The following is a 27,691-nucleotide window of genomic DNA, read 5'->3' as shown; positions in this document are numbered from 1 at the left end:
TGCTGTGATTTTTCATGGAACCATTCAGTGACGATACATGCTTTGTGATATGGTGCATCATCACACTGGCAGTGTGCATAAACTGGAACCACTAGAGTGGTCAACAAAGGTCAGCAATAATGTCTGGATATGCCATACTGTTCAAATCTTCTTCAATACATAATGAGTAAGACCATCGCACTGACAGCAATGATGTACTATTGACAAGTTGCTTGTGCAAAATTCTGAGCTTTCCATCAGCCTGATGCAAAAGGAAGTGCTTCCTTGCTCGTCAATTACAACATCAGAACACAAAATTCAGCTATTGTAGCCCATTTGAGACAAAGTCCAAAAAGTGATTTATTCTGATGAATTTTCATGTCATTTACCTACTTGTGAGCTTCCTTTTTTGCACAATACTAACCATTCTTCTTTGATCACTCTGATCAAAAAGGTGCTTGTGTCAACAGGGTTGCTGATAAAGGGGTGTTTATCTTTTCACATCATTCTCAGTGAACCATTGAAAAGGTTGTGTGTGGAAAAACTCTGAATGACAGCTGTTTGTGAGAAACTAGAATTGACATGCCTAGTTGAACCAACTATCATGCCACACTGAAAGTCATCAAGGTCACTCTTTTTACTCTTTCAGGTGGACTTTAACATTACCTGAGACAGGAAAGACTAATCTGCATGATTCATACCATGGACCATAATTTCCAATTTCTTGGAATGTGCAGTTTGCTTGAACATTACACATTTAGACTCTGAAAAACACTGTAATTACTTCAGCAATATGAGATCCTTTGTCCTGCTGGAATGTGAAGTGCTATTCATTGTCTTTTTAGGTATTTGGTTGTATATTAGCAGATATGATGCTTCTCTGGACTTCAGAATGCATACTGTAGATGTTGTTAACTATCACATGGTCAGTAAAACCTGTCCAATTTACAGCCATTTTGTTTCAGAGATAAAGTGGTATTCTGAATTTTCTTTGAATTTGGAGTGATTTCTGTGATTATTTGCTTTTAATTTAGAGTATTCTTTCCCTTCAGATTGATTACTTAGATTCATCTTTAGCTCATCTATTTATATGATTTGGTACAAGCACTCAACAAGGTCTTGGTTTTATGTAAATGTTTAGCAAACTGTATCCTATTTTCGATGCTGGATTTTCAGTTAACCTTTGGGGCTAATACTGCTGTACTCCTTTTTGCCAATTTATTGAATTCATTCTCTGTTTTCTACCAAGTCCACCATGTTATCTGTTGTCTACCATTTGTAATAGCTGGTGTCATTAGTGAATTCTTACTTCTTAACAGTGTACTAAAAAGTGATTCTGATATACCTAATATTTTAGTTATCTCTCTGATAGGTTAAATCTATTTTTTCAGCCTTATGAAGGCTTCCTTTACTAGCATTAATGCTTATTTTCATTCTTAATCTTGGTTGATGACTGCAGTCAACAGGTAAGACATGATATTTCTGATGTTATATGCATCAAATCTCCTTTACTTTGTATAGCTTCAGGCTTTCCTTGTCACATAATGTTTCTCCGTTCCTTGTCCAGACCCTCATCATCTCACGTCTGGACTACTTCAAGTCTCTACTAGCTGACATATCAGCATGCATCACTAAGCCATTATAGACAAACCAGAATATAGGAGTCTGGCTTGTCTTCAATCTCCTGAATGTGCACACTGTTCTCATATCTCTCTCTCTCTCTCTCTCTCTCTCTCTCTCTCTCTCTCTCTCTCTCTCTCTCTCTCTCTCTCTCTCTCTCTCTCTCTCTTTCTTTCTCTCGGCTCCCCATAGCCACTCCATCAGGTCCTTGAAGTTGATTTCAGATTATCCAATTTAGGGACCCTTGTCTGCATGAAGTTGCTTGTTCAACTCTACAGTCTATACTGAAAACTACAAGTCACTGGCATCAAGAGATACTTTTATTCGTAAAGTTACTTGTGAGCACCTCATTGTCTGTTTACAAGACTTCCTCAACCACTTTCCCCTTTATGTGCAAGCCCCACTTTACCTGGAGTTGTGTATATTACCTGGCACTACTTAGATAGTTGTGCACATATTACAACTTTATTGCTATGTAATGATACTTAGTGCCTTTTGATTAGCGCTTGTAGTGAAATCTGGTCCTGTACCAGTCTGATTTAAGTTTCAAGACACCGAGGATTGCTGTACAAAACATTAAATCTAAAAATAGAAAAATGTTCAAATTATACTTAAAAAAAACATTAAAACAACATGGAATGCTAAAAGAATTTGAAGAATGCAGTCACTAAATGTAGTCACTAAATTGCAACATTCATTGAATCATTAAGACGATAGCATGAAAGGGATGGGTTTTCAGCTGTGTTTTTCATATAAGGGAGAGAATGTTTCATGTTTACAATAAAATTTAGTGTGCTGAAGCCAAGACACATAAGTTGTTCTTTTAATTTTTTCCATTTAAAATTGTCCGGCAATTTCCCAACTTCTATTGCTTTTCAAAAGAAACACCCCTTTAGAAGAGTTTTCTTTTTTCAATCCACAGACCTTAATTATGGCCACACTATATACAGTGTTGTTTTGCAAGCCCATCTAGTTACCAGATCTATGCAAGGACTTGGTTGAAGCTTCCTGTTATAATCAATGCCTTTTGTATTTCCGTGCCTTTGAAAAAAATCTAAAAATACCACTGCTAACGTGAGAAAAGCCATATATAATTAAACTGAAAGGAGCTATCTTTGTGAAAAGGTTGGACAGGTTCCACCGAGATTTGAACTCGGATCGCTGGATTCAGAGTCCAGAGTGCTAACCATTACACCATGGAACCCACTGCAAAACTGTTGTAGTGTTTATGTATTTAGAGATAATCTGTTTAAAATTTTAAAACTGGAACGTATTGATAGATTATACTATGTGGTATATAATTATGCGATGCGAATGCATATGATGAATATATAATCAATTAAATTGTTGTGAGAGCTCTCTCCACTGGATGGCAGTACTCGACTTTCCATGGAAAAATCCACTAAAAGAGGTAGAAGAAGCGTGTGCAGGGACTTTTTAAGTTTCTGAGTTTTCTGTTCCGGAAAAAATAGCTAGCTAGTGTTGGACTGCTCTAACTGTGACATTCCGGTTAACTCGAGAAATCATTTGTTGTTGAGTACTAGAAATGACCGCGATCTGACGTTTTGAATTGCTGTGGGAATCTTCCAGGAGAAATTCAAGGACTGGTGATGTTCTTGATAAACATCAATACCCTCTAACTGTTCTTTGTTTACCAGAAGCTGGTTTCTGAAGACTTGATATGATACTAAGACCTAGAGTCACTGCCTGGTTTTCATTCATCTAATCGTAAACAACTAAAGAGAGAACAAATGCCTAATCGGTGTGCAGCATATGGATGTAGAAAGTCATATGGAGACAATGTTACTATGTTCAGATTTCCCAAAGACCCCGGTGAGTTTCGCAAGTGGGAAAAGCAGGTACAAAGGACTCGGACTAGTTGGGTCGCCAAAACATTCTCCTTCTTGTGCTCTGAACATTTCAGCAAAGACTGTTTTGAGCCTAGACCCACTACAGTTGCCAAGGTAATGGGTTTCAAAGGACTCAAGCTAAAGGAAGGAGCTGTGCCAACGATTTTTATCCGACCTCCTTGCAGAAATTGTGGAGGTCATGGCACCACATGCACGATGTGCAGTCCAAAGGGAAAGAGGCCAAATGTGAACACAGAGCTTCAGAACAATGAATCGGTGGGTACATGTAAACCTCAGTCCACAGACAGTAGCAAGTAGCGGTGCCACCTGTAAAACTCTGCCTCACTTTGAACAATGATCGCTTTGTACCTAGATTTTCAGAGTGAATATATCTCCGTCTCTTTTTTTTTTCTCCATGAAGGAAAAGGGGGTTGCAGTGACCCAAGACCTGGATGCTATGGAGGAAGAGAATGGTGAAGAGGAGGAAGAATACAATGAACAGATGCATTCTGATGAGGAAGGTGTTACTAGTCCCACATCTGATCCACACTCAGCATATAGTGATAAACCAGGTAGGGTAAATGGAAGTGGGTAGCGTTTTTTTCTTTTCTTCCATGCACAGAGACAAGACCAGTGTTTCTTAACCTGGACCTCTGGGATTGTATTTTTGCTCTAACCCAGCATAGTACAGTACCTATTCCAGATATTCAGTGTTCTTAATGGCTTTGTTCAAGTGTGTTGCGTGCTGGAATAGAGTAAGATGTGGACCATCTGTTGGGACATGAAAACTTCGAAAATCTGGACCAGACAAAGCAAGTTTGCTTTTGAATCCCATGAAGAAGATTATGTTATGCTGTATTGCATATGCACCAATGAAGAGAGATTTTTTTTTTCTTTAAGAATTCTGAGAATTGCACTCAGTACAGCTGTTCAATCAAGGTGTTTATGGAAAGGTTTTTATTCCTAGTGTACATGTACATAATTTTCTTTTTAATTAGCCCTTGGAACTTTTGGTTGGCATGGGTGCCATGTGAAATTTGTGTTGGATGAGTATGACAGAAAACCCTGAAAAAAACCCTCAAAACATTCATCTTCATTGGACTGACCGTACACAGTACAATTAGTGCATTTCTATGAGAAATTAGTCAACAAATGCTTATCATTTACTTACACATGCAAGAAAGTGAAAGAGTAAATGATCTTGTACTTCAAGAAAGTGATTGTTTTAAACAGCACTACACTTTGTTTAAGATGTGTCCTGTCTGCCTCTATTTCTAGTGGTGTGTGAAATGTGTGGTGTTTCCGGGACTAGAGGAACTTTCTACTCGAGAACCAAGCGCTTCTGCAGTTTGTCTTGTTCCCGTTCCTTCTCCTCAAGCTCAAAGAAGTCTTCTATATTGGCCCGGCTACAGGTGAGCCAGAAGACCTGCCTCTAAAGTAAATATGTAGAGAGGAAAAAAAGAGGCTAGAGAGCAAACTCTAATTTCTAACCAAGTTCAAGTTCAAGTTCAAGTTTGGTTTATTCGTCACATACGAAATGGTGGAGAGTGCTCTGTCCAAACTGAGGAAAAGAAAACAGGGGTGCATAGAGAAATATAGATATTCTATATATGTGAAATATTTATATATATGCAAAGAGAAATATATATATTCTATGTATGTACAAAATATATTAACAATGTATGTACAATATATGTATATTATGATTATATACACAATGTACAATGTATATGGTTGTGTATATATGTACACAATCTACAGAATGTACAGATCCATTTCGTATAATAACATATCTACAGTTGTTGTGTTACAAGGTAATTGAATATAAATATATATATATATACAGATATACAGTTATGTTACATGGTGGTGGTGGTCCCCACAGTTTATCAGTTTCCCTGATATACTGCATGTGTATTCTATAGATTTGGATGTCATTGTTGTTTAACATCTGTGTGCAATGATGCGTGTTGCTAAGCACATCCTGTGTGGGTGTTTTTGTGTGTCCTGCATACACAGGGAAAGTCACCTATTAGAAAGGCTCACACACCACAGTACTGCTCTACTCCTCATGCCCAAGGCCCAGATTATTACCAGGGTGTCTCAGCTGTTGGGCAAGATGGTGAGACTCTCAAATGTTCATTTGGTGTTTTGTTTGTTTTGTTTTTTTAAATATCGATTTACTTACTTATATTATCCAGTTGTGCTGAACATTATTCGCAAAATGTACTTTCATTATAACAGCCATTTGTATTCAATCTGCTTCTCCTAGCCTCTGCTGGATTTGACTGGGGTAGTTACCTTGAGAAACATGGCTCCCTCGCTGCTCCAGTGTCCTGCTTCCACCATGTGAGTTTTCTTTTCATCCACAACTTTGAAAGCAAAGCTGCAGGCATCAGTGTTGTGAATTGTGGACCACCAACACGCGTGGATATATGAGTATCGATTCCCCACTTGGGCAGGCACCACTCTGTGTGCAGTGGGAGGACATCGAGGTTGGGCTGCAGGTCGAGGTCCTGAACACTCATGCTGGTTTGCCAACAAAGGTTTACTGGATCGCCGCTATCCTCCAACTGGCAGGTACGGGAATTGGTTTGTTCATTTGTTCATTCCTTCCTTCCTTCCAAACTTCCGAACTTCCTTCTGAACGAAGTGATTAGGAAAACATTTACGATTATAAAGAGTAAACCATGCAGTAGGTTTCTGCAGTTACTTTAAAGTAGGAACTCCTCAGAGTTGTTTTGGAAGTTGGTGGGTAGGTTTCCTGAGCCTGAAAAAGGAAACATTTGTGTAGAAATTATTTTAATGTTAACCTGTTATTTAATGTAACCCCCCCGCCCCCAGTGTAACATAGTTCCCTGTGCTGTTGGTGAAGGAGCTCTATCTAAACTATTGATTTTGTATACTGATGACCACTGTTGTAGACCTAGTGATGGACAGGGTGAACATTTGTGCATTGCTGGAGAGCCATGCAGAGAGCTGAAGAGATCCCAGAGTGGGAGTGTGTACCCGAGTCACACAGAATGCTTGCTCAGTTGTTGGGGCAGCAAATCCAAACACCTTGTAAAAATTGCTTGCTTTCTGTAAAATTGGTTGCTTTGTTATTATGATTGACACTTAGTGTTTCACCGCATCTTGCCTAATGGTTTAAAAAGTCAAGGTATGTGTGTATCTGGAGTGGGAAGTAAAATGTCATTTGGTTTACTCACTCCTTTATTGGTCTTAAATCCTGGCCGGATGAAGGTGCCCAGTTTCTTTCACTACATCCATAATGCAGTTTGGCCTTTTTTGCTTCTTTTTTTTTAATCTTGTAATATGGCACACTATTGAGCAGATGTGGTTGTACACATTATAGGAGGTAGGTGGACATCTCTATATTTCATATATCTGTGATTCAACATGGGCTTTTACTGTACCAGATTTTTTTTTATATTGATCTCAACATGCTGATATAAAAACTGACATTTGATGTAACACATGCCTCAGCTTTAGAATAAGAGTTGCAATCTTTTTTTTTTATTTTTATTTTTTACCCTAACTGTAAACTAATATCTGTCTTTCCTGCTCAGGTTACAAAGCCCTACTTCGATATGAGGGCTTTGAGGAAGATGATAGCCATGATTTTTGGTGCAACTTGGGCACTGCTGAGGTCCATCCTATTGGCTGGTGTGCAGTAAACAGCAAGCTTCTTGTGCCCCCACAGGGTGAGTGGGAAAACTGACAATGGAGTTCCCTAACTCTCCTTAAGCAGGAAAGGCAAGGCACTGTATAAGTAAATGTTGAAGTTATGTTTGTCTTCCTGTCAGCGGTCCACAAATGTAAAACAGATTGGAAATCGTATTTGATGAAGAGGCTTGTTGGAGCATTCACACTCCCTGTGGATTTTCATGTCAAGGTCACCCTTAACTACAAACTGTATCTTACACTGAGCCTAGTTCTCCGCATGGTGCATGACCATAGCCTTTTCATCTTCTTTCCATGTCTCTTTCAGATGGCAGACAGTCTGAAGTACCCTTTCAGGCAGGGAGTTCGTGTGGAGGTGGTGGATCGCTCTCTGGTTAGCCGCACCCGTAGAGCAGTGGTAGACACTGTCATCGGCGGACGCCTGAGACTTATCTATGAAGACGCAGGACTTGGACCCTCAGGCGAGGTGCTCTCGGACTTCTGGTGTCACATGTGGAGCCCTCTAGTACATCCCATCAACTGGTCATCTAGAGTGGGCCATCTCATTAAGGAAACGGGTAAGTGGAGATGATGGTTGGGAATTGCATCATGTTTTTCTAGAAAAATATCTTTGGGTTGTTTTGGGTTGTTTAGGCTGTGCTTAAAATATTGACTGCCGGTGTATTTGTACTGATATTTTGTTTGTCTTTCTATTTGTGTTATAGCTTTAACTCTCTCTCTCTCTCTGTCTCTCTCTTTCTCCTCTCTCTCTGTCTCTGTCTCTCTCTCTCTCTCTGTTCTATATAGATTTATATATATATATATATATATATATATATATATATATATATATATATATATATATATATATATATATATATATAAAATGTGTAATTATAATATAATAATATAATCTCTCTATTATTTTTTTTTTTATTATACATTTTTAAAAAAAATATCCTCACTCACCTTCCTCCAAGTAGTCTTTTTCCTTCAAGCCTGGCAGGTTGAGGGTCCTGCGTAGTATCTTAGCTGTTCCCAGGACTGCATTTTTCTGGACGTAGATCTCAGATGTTGTTCCTGGGATCAGCTGGAGCCACTTTCCTAGTTTGGGCGTCACAGCCCCTAGTGCTCCAATTACCACAGGAACCACTGTTGCCTTCACCTCTACATCTTTTCCAGCTCTTCTGTCAGCCCTTGGTATTTCTTGAACTTTTTGTGTTCATTGCTCTTGATGTTATAGTTTGGGATTGCTACATCTATCACTATGGCCCTCTTCTGGTGTTTATCCACCACTATTGTGTCCAGTTGGTTATCCATTACCATTTTGTCTGTCTGTATCTGGTAGTCTCACAGGATCTTAGCTGGGTCAATCTCCAGCATGTTCGCGGGTGTATCCCCCTTTTGACCTCGAAACTTCCAGCCTATACTCGGCACAGATGTTTCTGTATACTATGCCAGCCACTTAGTTATAGTGTTCCATGTCCACTCTGCATCCTGTATCTCACTGTTTTGTGCTATATTGTCTCAGGGACATTTTTGCACAGCCTGCATCTGGGTACTTGCCTAGTGCGTAGATCCCAGCCTCTTGTATTCAGAGCTTGTTCCTGTGCTCACATGGGGCCACGGCACTTCGTCACGTGGGGCCATCATCCTGGTGTATTGTTGTGGTTTCACCCTGGATAGTGCCCCCCTCCTTCTGCTTAGTGTACATTCTCAGAATGCTGGGTTTGGGATAAAACCCTACATGCACTGTGAGGAGTATCCTTGTATTGATGTCAGTGTCTACTATCTCCTCATTTTGCCAGTGAATAGCATTAGATTCACTGTAAAATGTAAATTTGTCAAGGGATAGGATATATTAGGGAGCAAGTGAACAGTCAGTTCTTATTGATGTGTTGGAAGTAGGAAAAAGGACAAGTGTAAGGATCTGAACAACTTTGACAAGATGGTGATGCTCTGACACAGTTGTCTAGGTATTACAATTTGGCACCATCAAAGTGACTCACATCCTTACACTTGGCCATTTTTCCTGCTTCTAATATATGAACTAACAGAACTGATGTTTCACTTGCTGCATAATATATAAACCACCCCTTGACAGGTGCCACTGTATGTTGAAATAACAGTTCTCAAACATTATTATTTTAAAAGGTCAAATGTCATGTTGGTATTTTGTTGTGGCTTTTATATCATGATAATGTTCATATCTGAAAGTAAATAGTAGCTTTTACTTAAGGTTTCCGATGCTTCTGACACATTTTTAGTTCAAGCTGCATACATTCTCTTCACAGACAAGTCTGTAGACATGAGCAGTCACCCAACCTTCCACAAGGTGTTCTGTGATAGTGTGCCACGGCAGTTTAAGAAGGTCAGTGGCCTACCCCATGAAAGGAGCTAGTTTAACCCTTAGTTTGTTTTTAAATTTTACTTTATTTTTATTTTTTTGCTTGTTTTTTTTTTTAATGATGTTTGAAAATCTTCATTATTTTTCATAATTTTTTTATTGTTTATAAATCTTCATCTCCCCCCCCCCCCCCCCCCCAGTTAAGGACTGTTTATATGGAAGGAGTTTTTTTTGAGGAGGGCATGAAGTTGGAGGCAATTGACCCTCTGAACCTGGGAAACATCTGTGTGGCATCTGTTCGAAAGGTAGAGTGTGGTTCAGATTAGTGTAGCTACATGATGTATAAATGCAATGTGGAACTTTTCGGCCTTTGGCATTGGTTTAGTATTGATCTTACCTTGCTTGTATTGATCAGGTGCTTTTAGATGGCTACCTCATGGTCAGTATTGATGGTGTGGAGATAGGTGATGGATCAGACTGGTTTTGCTACCATGCTAGCTCACATGCCATCTTACCTACGGGATACTGCCAGAGCAATGACATAGCCCTCACTCTGCCCCCTGGTTTGTGCTTTTACTCTTTTCTTAATCCCAGTCTAAGAAACTATGACTGCATACTTCTCTGCACAGCAAATTGTGATGCATTGGACTTGTATCCTTTTTCCCTAGGCTATGATCAAGCTACCTTCACATGGCCCAAATATTTGGAGGAAACAGCTAGTGTGGCCGCTCCACGTAGACTGTTCAACACAGTAAAGTTTTCTCTTTTAACCCCACATCTCTTTAGTCAGAGTTTCCGCCTATGTAAAGCTCTGTGCGCACATCTACAGTGTGAAACTCGTGAAGGTGCTCCCCTCTCCTGCCCCTTCCTCCAGGACTACACGGGGCACGGCTTTGCCCCAGGCATGAAGCTGGAAGCAGTTGACCTAATGGAGCCCCGGCTGGTGTGCGTGGCCACCGTGCAGCGCAGCGTCGGTCGTCTGCTCCTGCTGCATTTCGACGGCTGGGAGGCGGAGTTCGACCAGTGGGTGGACTGCCAGTCCCCTGACATCTACCCCGTGGGCTGGTGTGAGTTTACTGGCTACCAGCTTCAGCCACCCATTGGCCCAGGTAGACAGAGCATGTTCTTGTGCCCATGTCCTGTGCACAATAAATGGGAGAGTCAGGCGAGCCTATAGCAATATTTCAGTAGTTGTTGTCTGAGCAGAAAGTAGGCATAAACAATTTTCTTTAATCTAATTACATACAGATTCACCTCAGCACCCAGTACAAGATTGCCCATAATAGTATGTAAATGTAATGGAGGTGGAGAAACACTTGATTTTTCATTTGTTTTTCATAAAACCTAGTAAGGTAAAAACATGCTTATCATAAGTAACAGCTAAAACACCAGCAAAAATCATCCCATTATCACCACCATACAGGGCATATTGGAAACCATCTACAAGTCCTTGGCAGAAAGATATTCTTAAAATAGTTTCTCACTTTTTTTTTTTTTTGCAGAACCTCTGGATGAACCGAACCAAAACAAAAAAGCAATGAGTAAAAAGAGTATGTATTGTATTTATTGTTGGTACTTACTTCTCTTAGCTATCTGTTTCTTGTCCTTCACTTTGATTGGTCACAATAAAACTTTTATTGCCACGCTTCCCTCAGGTGGTGTGTGTTCTGCCTCATTTGCCACACCGCATGGGAGTCCTAGTCTTTGTTCCTTTTTTAACCCCTTTCTGTTTTCGTAACCTCTTGTTGGTCACTGATGTTGTATTGGATTCCATTGTTATCATTAGTATACTTTAATGTTAATTTTTGTTAATTTTTATTTCCTGCATGTTCTTGTCCTGTGACACTAACATTTGCTCAATCAATTTACCTTTTTTTGGAAACTCAGGGAGAAGAAACGTGAAGAAAAAAACAGTAGATATCATCTCGTATACTCCTCCACCTCAGCAAGATGGACATGAGCAGTCAGGTGACCTACCCACATCTGCTCTCCCTCAAGACACACCCTCTGGTACACCTCCCCAGACCCTAAGTATACCGGTCATCACTCCGTTAAAGACTGAGCCAGGCGAAGAAAGTATGTAACACTGCCATTCTACTTCTAAAATAAATGTTCTTTTTTTATCACATTGGCAGCACAAATTCCTCTTAAAACAGTTGTGGTGGTGTGTGTTGTGTCCTTGGCACACTGAAATGGCCTTTGTTTGTTGTAGTTATTTCAGTCAAAGTGAAAGTGGAGGAGATGGAAGTGGAGACCCCCATCACTCTTGGCCTGCAGAGCAGCGAGAACAACAGTACCGATAGCACTCTGAGCAGACTCAAACAGGAGGGCCCAGAGTGAAGCACAGAACCCCAGCCTGTCTGGGGTCAAAGCTGTGTTACACTGGAAGAGTTGCATCTACTACTGAAGTGGAAGAAAGCAACTGACCCGACAAAATATGGAACTATGATGACGAAACTTTGGGTATGTTGTGTATATCTTCTTTTTTTCCCCTCCCATTCAGTGCTGGGTACTTCTGTTTTGCCAGCAGTACTGTTTTTGTTTTTTTGTTGGTTTTTTTTGGGGGGGGGGTTTGGTTTTTTTTTTTGTTATTTTGGTGGACCACTGTCTTTGTTAAATTTTTGAATCCAAGTTTAACTGAAGTGCAGTGTGAACTGGAATCAATAAATATAGACAAAGTACAAAACGTGGCTTTATTTTCTAAAATAAAAGAAATATGGTAGAAAGCCAAGTGCTTAGACACTATAAATTAAAAAATACCCAAGCTGCTTACTACTAGATTGGTCCTTCCTCAGCCGAGTGAAGTAGTTCTAAGTGGAATCAAATTTGCTGTCTAAAATATCCTTGTTACACATATTGCTAATTAACTTAACTAGATGGTAGCGTGCGTGATTTGAGGAAATATATGAAACATCTTTAAATGCTAATATTTGGTCCCATTACTAAATCAGTAACACACTGAATGTATAACTGGATTGAGATCATGCTGACTTGCGCTTCATGGTTGTGGGTTTCTGCCCTGAGTGTGCTTTAGCATTCTTGTGCAGATTGGGTTTGACTTTTCCCACTTTGAGAATTTTGGGGGCACCAATGAGGGCAGGTTTGGATTTGGTGGGCGTTGAGCCTTTGGAGGTCTTTGGGCTGTGTGCTGAAGGAGGCCTCTCTCCTGGACAGCTCTTAAAGACGTGCACATCCTTGACCCTGTGGCCTCGGAGCTCAGGTGGGTAACTGCAGGTGGCCCTGACCTTTAGGTTGACCTTCTCTATCCACCTGTACAGAGGGGAAAAAAAGAATTTTATTTAAATAAAAGCAAATGCATTTTGCATTTAACTTGTTATTTTAAGGAAGGAATTATAACTGCACATCATAACCCAAAATCTAGAAGAATCACATTGACTGAAATGTTTTTGGTTTTTTTTAGATACAAACATTGTCATTAGGTTAATTCCTACATAACTCATTGTGTTATATGCAGTTATAGCATAAGTAGCATGGCGCTCTCAACTTTGTCAAGCCTGACTCAGTATGGAGCCTCTTACTTGCGCAGAGGTAGGAGAGGACAGTCACACAGTAGTGGATTCTCTGCCAGATTAATGGCCTCAAGCTTGCTAAGTGGACTAAAGTCAGGCACATCCTCAAGCTGGTTCCCTTCAAGGTACAGACTTTGCAGGCCAGGCCCAAGACCAGCAAGTGAATCCTTCGACATCTGCAAAAAGTAAGGGAGATTAAACATTGGTTGCTTGTAAACATTCTTGATAGAATTGTACAGTCAGTCAGCTCCACTGAAAAGTATATTACATTTCTAAACTGTCAGACTGGATCTTTCTTTGATATATTCTGAGAAAAGCAAACTACTGTTCACTGTCCTTCGCAAGACAGCAGGTGGGAGGAATGTAAACAGAATTTCCAACTAAGAGGAATCAGTATATTATAAAGTTAAGACTCACCTTTTCCAGACCCATGTTATTAAGATGCAGATGTTTCAAGGAGGTTGCAATTGGTAGAAAAGCCTGTGCTCCAACCCAGCGAATAGGATTGTGGGACAGATGGAGCTCTGCCAAGCTGGTGGTCTTAGAGAGGGCATCACTTGGAACCTCCTTAAGTTTGTTGGTGCCTAAATGCAGTGTATCAAGGTCACGTGCTGGGTCAAAGGCCTTGGAAGCGATGCTGGTAATAGCATTCGAGGTCAGATAGAGACTCCTCAGTTTCTCAGCACCCATGAGGATCCCTGCCTCAAGCTTAGTGATGGCATTGTTTTCCAAGTGTAGAGCCAGCAAGCTAGGCAGCACCTTGAAAGCACCTTTGGGGAACTGGGTAAAACGGTTCTTCTCTAAATGGAGGTATGTGAGCTGGGGCAGACCCTTGAAGGTATCCGGGCTCAGCGATGTGAGGTCATTCTCCGATAGATAGAGGTAGACCAGGCCTTTCATTCCACTGAAGGCCCCGCCTTCCACCTCATGAATTTTGCAGCGCTGCAAGTGGAGAGAAACCACTGCTGGCACACCTGGAAAACTGTTGGCAGGGATGTAATGGAGATGGTTGCCACGCAGGTCCAGCAAGCGTGTGTCTGGAGGGAAACCTCGGGGGACTTTGGTGTGGCCCTGGTTTTCACATGATGAGTGATGGTTGTCGGCCTTGGATTAGAAGCAAAAACAAAAGATCTGAAATACTTTAATGAATGATGAGTATCTACACACACTCCAAGACAGTTCTGCTGTACTTCTTGCTCACCTCACAGACACAGTTATCTGGGCACTTGACCTTGTCTGCAGGTGGGATTGTAGGTGATGGTGGGTGTCTTCTCCATTCCTCAAACTCAGCTTTCAGCATGGCTTCCTGACTTTGGCAGCGCAGCTCAGAAGGCTGCATTGCCTCCAGGCTCTCATCAGATATATGCGGGGGACCACTGCAGGTTCCTCCGAGACGCACACATTCCCGGATTGCCCACTCTCGCAGCGGACGCAGGTAGCAGCTGCAGTAGATGGGGTTGCCAGCCAGGTTGAGGCGAGCAAGGCTGGGAGAACCAGGAGCCAAAGGTTGCATGATGCGCAACTGGTTGTGGCTTAGGTCCAGGTGGGTGAGACGGGAAGAGGGAAAAACAGCCATGTTGGAGAAATCCTGCAAGGAGTTGTGATCCAGAAACAAGTGTGTGAGTTTTGCCATAGACACTGCTTCCTCTCCAAGATAGGTCATGGGATTGTAGCTCAAATCCAGACGAGTCACTTCTGTGAGTCTAAGGAGAGAGGGAAGAAAGGCTGAGAAACAGAGGTCAAAAATCAACGTGTTCAAATCACACTTGGAAAACACTGCTATCATAAATTTTGGACTTTGCAGCATACATGACAATTTAGAAGTGCAACCTTCGGAGGTGAAGGCAGATATAATGTGACAAATTTTACCTGGTCATTGTCTCGGTAGGAAAAAACTGCAGTTCATTGTTATCAAGGCTGAGACGTGTAAGAGTGAACAGACCAGCAAAAGCTTCAATGTCGATGTAATTGAGGGCATTGTGGCTGAGTCGCAGCCATTTGATGTTCTGCAGGCCCTGAAAGGCCATATTTGGTATGTACACAAGCTGGTTATGAGTGATGGAAAGGAGGTTAAGAAAACCCAGCTGCGAGAAAGCTCCAGGTTGGATCTCTTCTACTCTGTTGTGGTCAAGAAGGAGCTGCTTCAGGGAGGAGAGCCCATCAAATGACTCCTGTGATCAGGACAAACCGCAGCATGGAGCTTCATAATGGCACAAAGTGCAAATGCAAAGTCTTATTCATAAACAGTGCTTGACTCACCTGGTACAGGATCTCAATGTTGTTGTGAGCCAAATTGAGGAGGACCAAACGGCCAAGACTACGGAAGGCTCCTTCTCGTACTTTGCGGATGTTACTGCGTTGGAGGGACAAGTGTGTGAGGTAAGGTGTGTGCATAAATGCCCCTGTAGGAAGCTCCTGTATGTTATTACCTCTCAGGTCCAGCTTAACTGTGATCTGCAAAGAGTACACAGACATTAGCTTACAAAAGAAGTATTTAAATAATATTTTGTAAATGAGGAGATATATTAGGTTTACAAGACTGCGACTTGAGAGAATGTTGAAGTGATTGGTTGCGCAGATTGTACCTCATCTATGGTAGGTGGAACCTCAGTTAGATTCTTGTTGACACATGCCACTGTAAGGTGAATACTGTCACATACGCACAATTTGGTGCACCTTCCTGACTTTACTTCATGAATGCCGAGTAGAAACAGGAACATAACTGGCCACGTAGAGAGGCTATACATCTTGGTCTGTATACGCACAGCAGAGCATTGAGTTTATTCTCCCTCTTTGATGCTTAAAATGGATAATATATGTTCAGTTTTTCAATGTGTTTAACCTAAAGTGTGTAATACATATTTTTTATTTATATATATATATATATAAATTATTTATATATATATATATATATATATATATATATATATATATATATATAAAATATGTATTACACACTTTAGGTTAAACACATTGAAAAACTGAACATATATTATCCACTCCGGTCTTAAGAGTTCCCTCATTGCCAGATTGGCCATTATCGATATTCCAGCTGTTCTGGAATAGCCATAGGCATAATTAGAAAAACGCTTTCGTTGTACAAAAAAGCTTGTCGGGTTAAAATAAATAATTATGATGCACAATCGGTGATTTCAAACTGAACGGCATTAGGTGAGGAATGTCTTAATAAAACATTGTAATTACCCTACCTGTTACTAAATTTCCGGAATACTTTTTTGCAGACACTAAAAAATTAGTTATACCACTTTTCATCTTTGTTTAACTTTTAATCTTCCTTGCTAAAAATTCACATCGGGTCACACCGATTTCTGTTTTTCAAGGCTACCACGTTTGGTAATGTCACCATCTTGCGTGAACTGCTGTGCTCAATTCCAGTCACCGTAGGTAATAATTTTTTTAAATCATCGAAAATATTGTTACAGAGGTAAACGATAAGAACAGCTATTTAAATAAAATACCTGGGTACAAGTTTTTAAATATTCGGTAGCTCCAATCCAGATATGGCAAACAAAAACAACGGAAGAATTTTCAGTGGTACGGTATTTGTCGGTCTTCCTCAAGAGACTTCACACCGCAGTTCAGTTGGCATATTGACTGCACACAAAGGCGCAGTGTTTTCTCGCTACGGGCCAGACTAGCAGCCACAGCGTCTCTTATAAATAAACTATGGAGTAAAGATATGTTCGCGCCAGTTTTTTTTTTTTTCTCAACCAGTATTGCTAGCATAACCCATTTAAGAGTTTAATTTTATTTTTCATACCTTATTACACACAAACGTTCTACCTATACTAACCAAACTAATGCTATCCAACAATCCGTTACTTCCAACAAAGTAGTTATTCGTACAGTATGTTCAGACGCAAGATGAATTTCCCCGTTAATGGCACTGTCGCTTTTTCTAGTCCTCCCTCGGGAGCTTCCTCTTTAAGTATTTTCAATCTATCCACAGAAACACTAAATTATCCTTTTACAGCCATTGACAAAGTGATTCTAACTAAGAGCTGCCTTCAACCATATATCCATCACTAAATAATACATTTTTAAAAAGCTTTCAATGTAAACTGTACTTTGGCACAAATTAAAGTTCTAAGTAAATCTACAACTTGTTTTAGGGTTACAAAGTGTAGTGTGAAATCAAGGAAACTTTTTCTCTCTCAAAAATAAATTCTCAATTTATTGTGAATGGAATGTATTGTGTGAATTTTAAAAGTTGAGTACTATACATATTTGTCGAGGTACAATATTTTCTTGTTCCCTGTATGGTTTAACTAGTTTAACCATTTTGGAACACCAAATTTACCATCCCGTAACATCTACACAATGTAGTTACCTTCACAGTAGCTTAATTATACTACATTTAAATTCAACCAATTACACCAATACAACTATACTACAATTTGACACGTCGGCTCTAAACACTATTAATCCAGTACTTTGTTTTTCTTATTATTTATGAAAATAGAGGTACAAGTGTTTTAAAAAAAAAATATATATATATATATATATATATAAAGAAAGATAGAGGATTTACATGTACATGTTGGCAAATGTTTTCATGCTTGTTGTAACAAGGGGGTGGGGGCATCTCATGTTCTGTAACGCCCTTCTTTTTAATCCATGTGACACCATCGACAATGCAAGTGACTTCAAAGACGTGTACTATGCCGCGATTCTTTTCTCCAGTGTAGTCCTAAGGGCATCTCTAGCACTGGAACAGGACTCCAAGACTTTGCCATTTCTGAAAGTCAATTTACACACAAACTGACTGGGGTGTAATGAATGAATATTATGAGGAATGACTATCATAAATAACTGATTTAATTCTTAAAACACAGAGGATAGTATCAATAGCTCAGCAAACTAATAGATCAGTGTCAATAGTTCACCAAATACATGCACTAACCGGGATAAAAAGGCCTCAAGCACATCAGCCTGGTCCACAGGAAAGTAGTCCTGCCCAACACAGTGCTCCAGAACAATGAGGTGTCCAGGCAGGACAGACACCTTCTTAAACTTCACCTCACCCTGACAAAGTGGGATGTACAAAGAAACTGAGAGTCAACCATGCTGATCTATCAAAAACCCATATATACACATCATCTGACAGAAAGGGTCAGGGTAACATACAAATCACATTAATGAAAAAAAGTACCTTTAAAAGCCCCAAATTCACCATCAGTGAAGTGATAAAAATGTTAATCTGAAAGTGAAGACTTGAAAAGGCTTTCCTCAACAGGGTGTCTGTGTAACATGAGGGAGGCAGGGGAGTTTCAATACCATTGAGAGTAAAACTGACTATTTTCATAGGAAAGACATTTGCCATAAAGCACTTTGCTCATACCTGTAGTCTCTAAAACAACTTGCTTCACGTCTGGATCTTCCTTATACACAGAGGAAATCTGAAGAAAAATCTCTGCAATTTTGGCAGCATCTGAAAAATTTACCTAGCACAACAGTGACCAGGTTTTAGAACAAATGCTGGAGGCAAAAGAAACACTAGCTTCTAGAAATGTGATGTGCTGCAATTAAGGTAAAACAGTGTAGTATGTGGCTGCAACACTTGCTCTAAATAACAGGTCTCACCGGCTAGTCCAGCAGTCTACACTACCTGCTTTTCAATAAGATGGGTCCTCTTGGCTCCAAGATTGAGCAGTTTCTCTGATGTTGGGGAATGAAGGAATGACAGGAGATCAGGACTGCAGAGGTACACCTGTAGAGAAAGGTGGCATTATCCTCACCCTTCATCCTTACTGCCAGAATGTTAAAATGAAGACTGACTATTGCAAGTTTGTCAGTCAATCTATCTTGCCTTTGATGGGCTTCCTTCACCATTAACATGATCTTTTGTCCCATTCACACAATTCTGCTCTTCCTCATCCCCTTCTGATGTGTCACACTCATCCTCATCTTCATCTGGCTCCCCTTCATCCTCACTACAGTTTTGTAGATTACACAAAAAAAAAATGCATCCATCTAGGCACTCTTGAGCTTTGACCTCATCTTTGTCCCATTTCAGCCTATTATTTCTGTTATAGAGTTTGGAGTTAATACAGCAGAAGTAAAATGTCTTAATGCATTAAAAAAAGCTCTGGAGGCTGTGCCAGGAGGGAATATTTTCACTTTTCACCCAAAAAATCCCCTTTAAAAGATGATACAAGATGTAATAGAATCATCAAGATGGGACTTGAATACTTCTGTTAGCCCACAGATAACACTGATGCTATACAGAAGCCAAAGCGGGAAACAAACTGAAAGCTTCAAGACTTAAGTATATACATATACTGAAGAGAATGCAAGCACTTAGTTTCCTGTTTTAAAAAAAAAACAAAAGCAAAAAACCAATACCTGAGTGAGGCAAGCACCCCCCCCAGATTCATACTCTCCATAGCCTCTTTGAGAGCTTCACAGCCATCCTCTCCCAGGCAGTTTCCTGAGCAAACCCCCAGAAACACTGATTCAGTTCATCTCAGCACTGTGGTGACTATCTGAACATATAGCTATTTTGATGCAAGTTTCAATCATTCATCAAGATTTCAGGGATCACTTCAGATCAACGCAATTTTCTTGCTTCACATGTAACAAATACTTGCTACAATTATTCATATATAATTATTATTAATGATCAATGATGATTTTTAAGTAATGGACCTAGTCAAATTAGGATGGCTTTAATTATTTATCAAGATGGCTTTTCAAGATTAAGTTTGCTGAAAAAGAAAGTTCCCTTTTTAACTGTTTTACGAAGTAGTGAATACACAATTTTTTAGCCAAATAACAACTCAAGGGTCATTGTGAATATACTCTATAGTAATACATAACTTTAAGGTTTTAAAATGTAGGTAAAATTTTAGGATTTATAAGACACCAAACGCTACCATTGAGGTCCAGTTTCACCAATTCAACCTTGTCTCGTACGGCCTTAGCCACTACTAAAGCAGCAGCCTCCGAAATCTCCCCAAAGGACAGGTTCAGCTCCTGCAGACATGACAATTATCAAATACATTTTTTAAAAGTACAAATTATAAAAATGTAGTATACAAATGAATGAATACCTACTCTGAGAACAGGCAGTCCTTCTCTCAGGGCTGCTGCTATGGCAATGGCACCTTCAGAGCGCACCAGACAGTCACCAAAATTAATAACCTGAACATTGCGCAGGTCCCTGAGGGCCTGAAATCAGAGCAAAGTGAGAAAGAAAACAAGTGTACTTTTGTAGCCTACTATACTAATTAAAGTTTCCTGGGATTTACCACATTTATAATACAGCCTAACTTCAACTAGTTTACTGTACTTTATGAAACCGGAACCATTATAACCATTTAATGCTGTAATTATTTTGGGCATTTAAATATAATTATTATTAATAATAATAATTTAATATTCATACATGTCTATTAACTGGCATTGCAACAAATTAATGACTTTCTATTTTTGTAAAATATAAACATAACATTGTGAGGAAATTATAATTCCCAGACCTTATTTAACAACCTGAATGAGAGTCATACCTGGGCCATGGCTACTGCCCCTCGCTTGGTAAAGGTATTGTCATTGAGATTTAGTACACGGAGGTTGGGATTGTGCTGAAATGCAGTGGCCAAAGCTGTGATTCCAGGATAGTTGATTCCATTTTGTGGCATGTGAACCATTTCAAGACTGCCAATGGACTGTACAAAAGAAAGATTCAAAAACAAAACCAAAAAAAAAAAAAAAGAACATGCACACCATGGTCACAGTGACTGCATCACTTAGAGCTTTATGAAAGAAAATGTGCAGAAATAAGGGGTTTTATTGCCTTAAATGCATGGGCAAGAGAAGTGGCACCATCGTTTTCCAGACGATTTCGTCCAGCCACGAAGACTTTCAACTTAAGAGGGAAGCCAGCAGCACGAGACTGCTGGTAGCATTCACTTAATGCAGAGGCTAGGATCTACAAAAACATACAAATACATTCTGCTTTGTATTTTGTTGGACTGTATTCTTTTTGCTCTTCTGACCTCTATAGCTTTAAACTACCACTACTTACCATGCCACCTTCGATGCCCATGCCACAATTATTCAGCCTGAGTTCACGTAGTGTGTAGCACACAGGACTCCTCAGGAGGGTCTCAATGCCCTTTACTCCATCCGGACCAAATGCATTGTCACTCAAGTCCAGTTCAGTAATTTGGGCTCCTGATGTCATCAATGCACTGCTCAGTGATTTCTAGAGTATTGATTTAGATTTTAGGTTACAAATGTATACATTCACACATTTGTTTATAAACTAATGCTGGAAAAGAAATGTTATTTACTTGAGCAAAGATTGACTCACCAAGGAAGGAGGAATTTCAGAGCGAAGGCGACCAGTAAACATGTCACTCCAGTAACATCGCTTAAAAAGGGGGTGGGGGTTAAAAATTACACTGCCAAACAAGGCATAAAACAAAAACATCTCAACAACAAAATAAAACTACCTCCAGTTCCTTTTTGGAGTCGAGGGCCTTTGCAATGGCCTGTGCTGCTTCTACTCCAATTGTGTTCCCTTCCAGTCTCAATGCCTTCAGACCACTGAACTCTTCTATCTCCCGAACCATCTTTTCCACTACAGAGAGAATTAAATTACAGTATAAAGATGTCATTATGTAAATCACACTACTTGAAATACATCCACTTAAGACATTGTACGAAGTCCACACCTGACTGTTTATTGTCCAACTTCAGACCTTGACCTTTGTAGCTTAGTTCTTCCCCAACATGAGTACTGGCAAGTGCCTCTGTAAGCTGAGCAATGTCTTCAGAAGCCATTCAATTATCCTTTGAAACCTCTAGACATAAATACAAAATAAAAACCAATGTTTTAGGTTCTGCATCGCTACCCGATTAATTTAATAAGTAAATGCAAATATTCAAAACACTGTATTTGCATGCTCTCTTAACATGCACTAAAAGCATTAAATGGTCTCAAAACATGAAGATACCTCACCATTCCACATGCCAGCACATTAGAAGGCTACATCGTACATGATAGGTTAGCTAACTTGGTTAACTAAAGAAAATAAGCCATATTAGACATGTAGTTATCGATAACGCTAGAGGATAATTAACAGCGAAAACAATACTTATTACTAATATAAGTTGCTAGCTAACTAGCTTCAAAAAATAAAAAATTAAAATGTGTCAACATAGTGAACAAAAGAGCATATAGTCTAGATAGACACCCAAATTAGTCATTGAAACCTTGGCGCGCGCGCATATATATATATATATATATATATATATATATATATATATATATATATATATACACACATACATACATACATACATACATACATACATACATACATAGAGAGAGAGTAGGCTAACGTTAGTCAACAACGTAGCTTTTATCAATAAAATATCTAAATAGAAGCATACCTAGGCTTATAACTTTATCTTGCTAGATAGCTAAGGCTAGTTAACTTTAACCAGTTATCTACTGAGCATTTATCATTTAAGCACTTGAATTCTCATTGTGCACGAAAGGGCAAATAAACTTGACTTGCATTGCCTTATGTGGCCATCTGAGATTAACGTTGGCTAATTAGTTAGCCAAGTTAGCATGGCTAACTAGACTGGCTAGCTAGCCACCCAGCTTTCAAACTTTCAACTTTACTCGCTTGCTAGCTAATTAGCTTGCTTGTATTTCATACAAATCTCCAAGTATGAACACTTCAGACGTTACCAACCAGATATTAACTGTACGTAGATGATGATGCTTCCGACTCTCACACCTCGAAACAACACTCAAAGTAGCCAACCTAAGTATCTCAACTGCCTACCGTTTATTAGCAAACTTTCAACATGAAGCACATGGAAGCGGACATATGTTGCCGGTTCCTGATCCTTTCAAAAATAAAAGCATAACTAATTATACACGCATACTAATCCCCATAGTAGTAGGCTTATAGAATACAATATCTAGATTGATAAAGGTGCCAGAGGAAAACTGTATTATTTATCGCAAGTTTTATTATAAATTATAAAGTTTTATAATTTCACAATGTTTACAAGTTTACAAACCTTACCGGCTATTTATCTGAATGACTTTTATCTTGTTATTGTTTGTTTCAAACTTTGCTGATCATGGCAGAAGCAACAATTCCATCTAGAATATTTACTATTTTAACTTTCATGAAGCATTTAGATACATACATACATATATATATATATATATATATATATATATATATATATATATATATATATATATATATATATATATATATATATATATATATATATATATATCTATATATCTACATCTTGAACTCACAAATTCAATTTACTGGCACTGATAGCTGGTAGTGAGCTATCTGCCATTATTTATTTATTTATTTATTTATGTATTTATTTATTTATTTATTTATTTATTTATTTATTCTGCCTGCTGGAAATTTTGGCCAGACTAGTAACCTATGTTGTGTGAGTATCTTTGGTGTACTGGAGAAATTTGTTTTGGTTACATACTACTGTTCTATTTTTGGCCACACTCAGTACACAACTAGTATGTAGTATGACAATTCTAATACACCCTGGTGATGAAGGTTCATGGAGTGAGGTTGATAAGAATGGTGGGAATATTGAACAAGGATAAATTTGAAAATTAGTGCAAAATAGCAAAGCAAAAAAAAGAGAGAAAAGTTGGGAATGATGGGGAATATCCACAGATAGTGATGCAGACAAATTAGATAGAAGATACTACTTGTCCTTGCAAGTTTGTTTGTTTTGGGTTTTGTTTTGTTTTGTTTTTTGTTTTGTTTGTTTGTTTTTGTAAAAAGCACTATGTAAAAAGTTTAATTGAACTGGAGAAAGATGATGACTTTAAGATAAAGGTACATTTTTAACTATGAGTACTCAATGGACATGAACATGATACCACCCCTGTGGTTAATGAAACATTCGAAAAAGTTCATTAATTGGTCTGCTTTGATATCTGAATCCACACGGTATTTTATGGGCAGGTAGCATCATTGATCCTAATCGACTTATAGTTGAAGAAATGTTAAACTGGAAGGGACTGGTTTACCTGAACTCTGGTGAAGGTACTTGATATGGTACTGTGCAGGAGTGGCAACCATTTTCTGTGCAATATACTTTTCAGTATGTAACCACTCAAACTTGTATGGTCCCCCCACAGAGGAAATTAAACATTCTGTGAGACGTTCTCTTTTCTAGTCTCATTTTATGCAGTTTAATTGCATATCGTATGTTTTTTCAATATTGAAAAGCACTGATATGACACGTTTACCACACTGAAGTGGGCCATTTTCTACGGAACTGGTAGCCATCTTAATAACATTTATTTTTATGGGTAAGATATTCGACCAATGACTTCAGTAATCTATTCTCTAGCAGCCTTACATAGTCTAAAAATGGCCAGTTATAATATATATATGAAAGCTTTCAGACCCTCCAGAATAAGAAACGGTATAGCTGTGGGCACCAACACGTGTGGTTAGGGAATGCATATGCAGATTTAGGAAAACGGGCATTAAACATGAACAGTATTGACATATAGTTCTACTGCAAAATCAGTTATTAAGATTAACACGGGTAAGATCTAGAAAGAGACACGAGGTAAGCAAAAAGAGTAAGATTCCTGCGTGATATTGAAAAGCACGTGGAACCTTTGTGGGTAGTTGGGGGAATAGGAAGGAGAATACGGCTCCACTCGGGTAGCCATTGAAGGTTGTGACCAGTTTCTCCCAATTGCTGTTCTCCGGTCTGCAGCGATACACTTTTGAATGTTTTTCAGTTAAGCAGATAGTCGGAACATGTTTTGTTATTGCTCACGACTTTGGGGTTGAAACAGTCACCACCACCCAACCTAACACATTATGTAAATAGGGAGAGCCGCCAAAACAATTCGAGACGTTCATTCGGTGAGAGTTGTTTGCCCCGCCCCAGTGGCCTAATGGATAAGGCACTGGCCTCCTAAGCCAGGGATTGTGGGTTCGAGTCCCATCTGGGGTGAAGTATATTTTGACTTATGTATTTTAGTCAAACTACTAAAATACGCAGAAGCCATCTTTACAAACAATAAAACATTAGATAAAACGTTAGATAAAACCTTAGAAGCGAAGTTTCAAAAAGTGCAAAATCCCCAGCAACACCACTGTACCTTATGCACAAGTGCCAGCATCACAGACAATGCCAAGCCACTACCATGTCATTGTTGTGCCATCTAGCTCTCATATTATAAAGCCTAGAAAAAAATGACTAATCCCATGAAAGAAAAAATAGAGAAATACATTCTATTGTTCTTTAAAAAAAATCTGTAGATATTACCTTGTGAATGTATTTTAACAAAGATGCAATAATGGTATGAACCTCAGCCGCAACTTTTATAATGAGTATCCTGAAAGTGCAATACTGTGGTACTGAAGGAAAGCATGACAAAAGATAATGATGCATAGGGTTACTGTAATAACAGCCTGAATGGTAACTGTGTGCTGATTATAGAGAGGCTTAACATGATGAAGGTTATCTCACTGACCCAAGAGTGTTCTTATAAAATAAAAGGGAGAAGGATAATCACATGTTTATTTTAGATGTATAATGCAAATATACTGTTTACTTACTAACATCAGTAAGTTACATTAGGCAGCCCTGGCCATGTAAACACTCTGTAAAAAGACACCTCATATATACTGTAAAACCTTTTGTACATCACAATGGATGATCCTGAGTATTAGTATATGCTTATACTGACAGACAGGTGCTGACATCTCTTAAACTGAAGTGATGTAGTAAGTATGTCTCAGTTTACATTTTCTTTTATTTTTTTAGCTAATGTAGTCATTTCCCTCTTCTCTCTGCTTCTCCTCCTCTGAATGCCTGGAATCCATTTTCACTCACTGCAGCTGGTAATAATCTTCTCCTGACAACATACATTCTAACACTGAAAATATCTTTAGAGTCTGGTGTGTATATGTATATAACCTATTTATACCAGTTTATTAAATATTTATATTTATGTTGATATAAATTACAGTGACATGTCAAAATTGGAAATGTAAACATTTTGTCTGCACATGACACTTATCTGCTGAGTAATGGGTTGTGCCCACTCAGACCACAAACAATATGATCAACACATCCCTGTTCTTTCTGGTGACCCCAGAGGCCCTGCTAGCTAGGTAGAGCCTCTAGTACCTGCACTTGTTCAGACAGGGGAGCACTTACTAGTACAATTCTAGTAAGAGGATGACTGTGATATTACAACATTTAAGAACGCTTTTATGTTCTGGTATAATTTTTCTGGCAGACAGGTTATGCTTAGATGCCTCTTGACAAAAATTCTTACAGCTTTGAACTTTTACAAACATGATATGTGTTACCTTTTCCCTTAGGATTTGGCTTTTAGACATTGGTCTCAGTGGAGATTCCATTCCATCTCTTCGGCACATAAATTAACCAGTTCAAGGTGGTGGATCTGGACAAGGTGTTGCCATGCAGGAGGTTTAAGGATGGAGATCTGACTATGGTAGAGCAGGTCACTGAGTTGCTGGTATACTCAAATCAGATACATGCACTGCAGCAGGATAGGGAAGCATCCAAAGGCTACATTCCAGTCAGCGTATATATACATTTTGGGCACAACTATATTGTGACACACTTTTTAAAATTTGCGCTCAACTGCAACTTATATTCCTTTGAAAGTTTAATGGTCATTACAGTTATTACAGTTTGAGTGGTTACACAGTAATGCAATATAAACGCTGGGAGGACTTTGTCACAAGGCCTAGGGCAGTGACTGATCTAGACTGTTTAAACCACATTATGAGACACAATGGTGAGTGCTGCTGCCTCTGCTTCTTCTTCTTCTCTCCATGTTACACTTAATGGAGGTTCAGTGTCGGTTTTATGTGAACTGACTGGCTTTTGAAGTGAATTAAGTTTAGAAATTGGCTGAGAAGGTCTACAGTATCATTTTAAATGATAAGAACGACACTCAAAGAAACATCCATGAAAGGATATTTCATTCTGACGTAATATGTCACATTAGACACGTTGCAGCCCTCCGTCTCTGCCCTCTAAGGTACAGGGTGGAGTTTACCACAGACCGCAAACTGCCGTTTACAGGAACGTAAGAAAGGAAGTACAAACCATGGACATAACATGGATTTGACAAAAATATTTTTTATTATTATTGAAATTAATTAATAGTTATTAGGGAATTGTGTTCATGTTATTAAAATGAATTGGACTGCCCAGTTTAAGTTAAAATGGCCTCTTGGACATTTTCGAGTAAATCTTTTTTTTCAAAGTCGTCCCCCCCCCCCCCCCCCAAAAAAAAATCGCCGGTTCATCAGATTACTATGATAGAGAATGACGGGTTAGTCCTACTGACTATATAATAAAAGATGAATAACTGTCGTATTTTATTCCCATTTTCCAGCATTTTAGCAAGGTTGCGCTTGGCAACTAACAGTTACAGTTAAAAGACTTGGTTAATTTAGGTTTGTTTATGGTTATTTTTCACTTTAATTTAGGCTACTGTCAATATTTATGCATTACATCGAAGATTAATTATAATAAACCATAGGCCATAAGCAAATTCATTTTTCACTGAAAGAAAACCTAGAGTCGCCTGACTCTAATTAGTTTGACAGTAAAATATTGGCGAGTGGAGTCTGAGCGACAATGAGAGGCTG

General features: G+C 39.0%; 3 protein-coding genes and 2 non-coding genes across 8 annotated transcripts; 2 read left to right on the top strand and 3 right to left on the bottom strand.

Annotated features, from left to right (window-relative positions):
* Nucleotides 1-2,731: 2,731 nt before the first annotated feature.
* Nucleotides 2,732-2,803, bottom strand: trnaq-cug (transfer RNA glutamine (anticodon CUG)). Its single transcript has one exon. It is a non-coding gene; the product is annotated as a tRNA-Gln (tRNA).
* Nucleotides 2,804-3,013: 210 nt separating this feature from the next.
* l3mbtl2 (L3MBTL histone methyl-lysine binding protein 2) lies at nt 3,014-12,145 on the top strand. 3 transcript variants are annotated; one of them, XM_027005966.3, is made up of 17 exons: nt 3,014-3,725; nt 3,871-4,021; nt 4,728-4,861; nt 5,469-5,571; nt 5,722-5,798; nt 5,912-6,029; nt 7,019-7,153; nt 7,256-7,344; nt 7,441-7,690; nt 9,407-9,483; nt 9,660-9,764; nt 9,875-10,022; nt 10,128-10,210; nt 10,334-10,568; nt 10,962-11,009; nt 11,347-11,535; nt 11,672-12,145. In XM_027005966.3, exons 1-17 carry the CDS (start codon nt 3,351-3,353, stop codon nt 11,797-11,799), a joined length of 2,445 nt encoding a protein of 814 aa, XP_026861767.2. In that variant the 5' UTR covers nt 3,014-3,350; the 3' UTR covers nt 11,800-12,145. The 3 variants fall into 3 exon arrangements, with proteins under 3 accessions (XP_026861767.2, XP_026861766.2, XP_081553984.1); XM_027005965.3 differs by having other exon boundaries at nt 10,128-10,568; XM_081697858.1 differs by lacking the exon at nt 11,672-12,145 and having other exon boundaries at nt 10,128-10,526; nt 11,347-11,433.
* On the bottom strand, nt 11,995-17,062 carry chadlb (chondroadherin-like b). Its single transcript, XM_027006082.3, has 8 exons — nt 16,469-17,062; nt 15,575-15,742; nt 15,249-15,443; nt 14,859-15,160; nt 14,191-14,692; nt 13,407-14,093; nt 12,999-13,165; nt 11,995-12,729 (listed from the first exon to the last, which is right to left on the bottom strand). The coding sequence occupies exons 2-8, from the start codon at nt 15,734-15,736 to the stop codon at nt 12,441-12,443; spliced, it is 2,304 nt and encodes a 767-aa protein (XP_026861883.3). The 5' UTR covers nt 15,737-15,742; nt 16,469-17,062; the 3' UTR covers nt 11,995-12,440.
* A 102-nt stretch (nt 17,063-17,164) lies between these two features.
* rangap1b (Ran GTPase activating protein 1b) lies at nt 17,165-22,834 on the bottom strand. Of its 2 annotated transcripts, XM_035533606.2 has the most exons (16): nt 22,721-22,834; nt 21,689-21,817; nt 21,467-21,594; nt 21,325-21,384; nt 21,037-21,216; nt 20,806-20,940; nt 20,519-20,677; nt 20,067-20,180; nt 19,886-19,985; nt 19,356-19,440; nt 18,820-18,943; nt 18,619-18,720; nt 18,352-18,454; nt 18,163-18,251; nt 17,914-18,035; nt 17,165-17,748 (listed from the first exon to the last, which is right to left on the bottom strand). In XM_035533606.2, exons 2-16 carry the CDS (start codon nt 21,795-21,797, stop codon nt 17,670-17,672), a joined length of 1,689 nt encoding a protein of 562 aa, XP_035389499.1. In that variant the 5' UTR covers nt 21,798-21,817; nt 22,721-22,834; the 3' UTR covers nt 17,165-17,669. The 2 variants fall into 2 exon arrangements, with proteins under 2 accessions (XP_035389499.1, XP_026861871.2); XM_027006070.3 differs by lacking the exons at nt 21,325-21,384; nt 21,689-21,817; nt 22,721-22,834 and having other exon boundaries at nt 21,037-21,202.
* Nucleotides 22,835-24,934: 2,100 nt separating this feature from the next.
* trnar-ccu (transfer RNA arginine (anticodon CCU)) lies at nt 24,935-25,007 on the top strand. Its single transcript has one exon. It is a non-coding gene; the product is annotated as a tRNA-Arg (tRNA).
* Nucleotides 25,008-27,691: the final 2,684 nt, after the last annotated feature.

Source organism: Electrophorus electricus, chromosome 15, assembly GCF_041902795.1.
Source record: "Electrophorus electricus isolate QZ-2024a chromosome 15, ASM4190279v1, whole genome shotgun sequence".
NCBI lineage: Eukaryota > Metazoa > Chordata > Actinopteri > Gymnotiformes > Gymnotidae > Electrophorus > Electrophorus electricus.
The sequence above is the reverse complement of the archived record's forward strand: the minus strand, read 5'-3'. Positions and strand labels throughout refer to the sequence as shown.

Bases quoted from the DNA above. Each gene is read 5' to 3' on its own strand.
- l3mbtl2 (XM_027005965.3), top strand. From the start codon at position 3,351: ATGCCTAATCGGTGTGCAGCATATGGATGTAGAAAGTCATATGGAGAC. The intron at 4,862-5,468 runs GTGAGCCAGAAG...CTGCATACACAG, and splicing joins CTATATTGGCCCGGCTACAG to GGAAAGTCACCTATTAGAAA. The intron at 5,572-5,721 runs GTGAGACTCTCA...TGCTTCTCCTAG, and splicing joins CTCAGCTGTTGGGCAAGATG to CCTCTGCTGGATTTGACTGG.
- chadlb (XM_027006082.3), bottom strand. From the start codon at position 15,736: ATGTATAGCCTCTCTACGTGGCCAGTTATGTTCCTGTTTCTACTCGGC. The intron at 15,161-15,248 runs GTGAGTCAAGCA...TCCTGATCACAG, and splicing joins ACATTGAGATCCTGTACCAG to GAGTCATTTGATGGGCTCTC. The intron at 14,094-14,190 runs GTGAGCAAGAAG...TTCTAATCCAAG, and splicing joins CAGATAACTGTGTCTGTGAG to GCCGACAACCATCACTCATC.
- rangap1b (XM_035533606.2), bottom strand. From the start codon at position 21,797: ATGGCTTCTGAAGACATTGCTCAGCTTACAGAGGCACTTGCCAGTACT. The intron at 21,385-21,466 runs GTAGTTTTATTT...CCCCTTTTTAAG, and splicing joins ACTCCAAAAAGGAACTGGAG to CGATGTTACTGGAGTGACAT. The intron at 18,252-18,351 runs GTATGAGCAAAG...CATGTTACACAG, and splicing joins AGTTGTTTTAGAGACTACAG to ACACCCTGTTGAGGAAAGCC.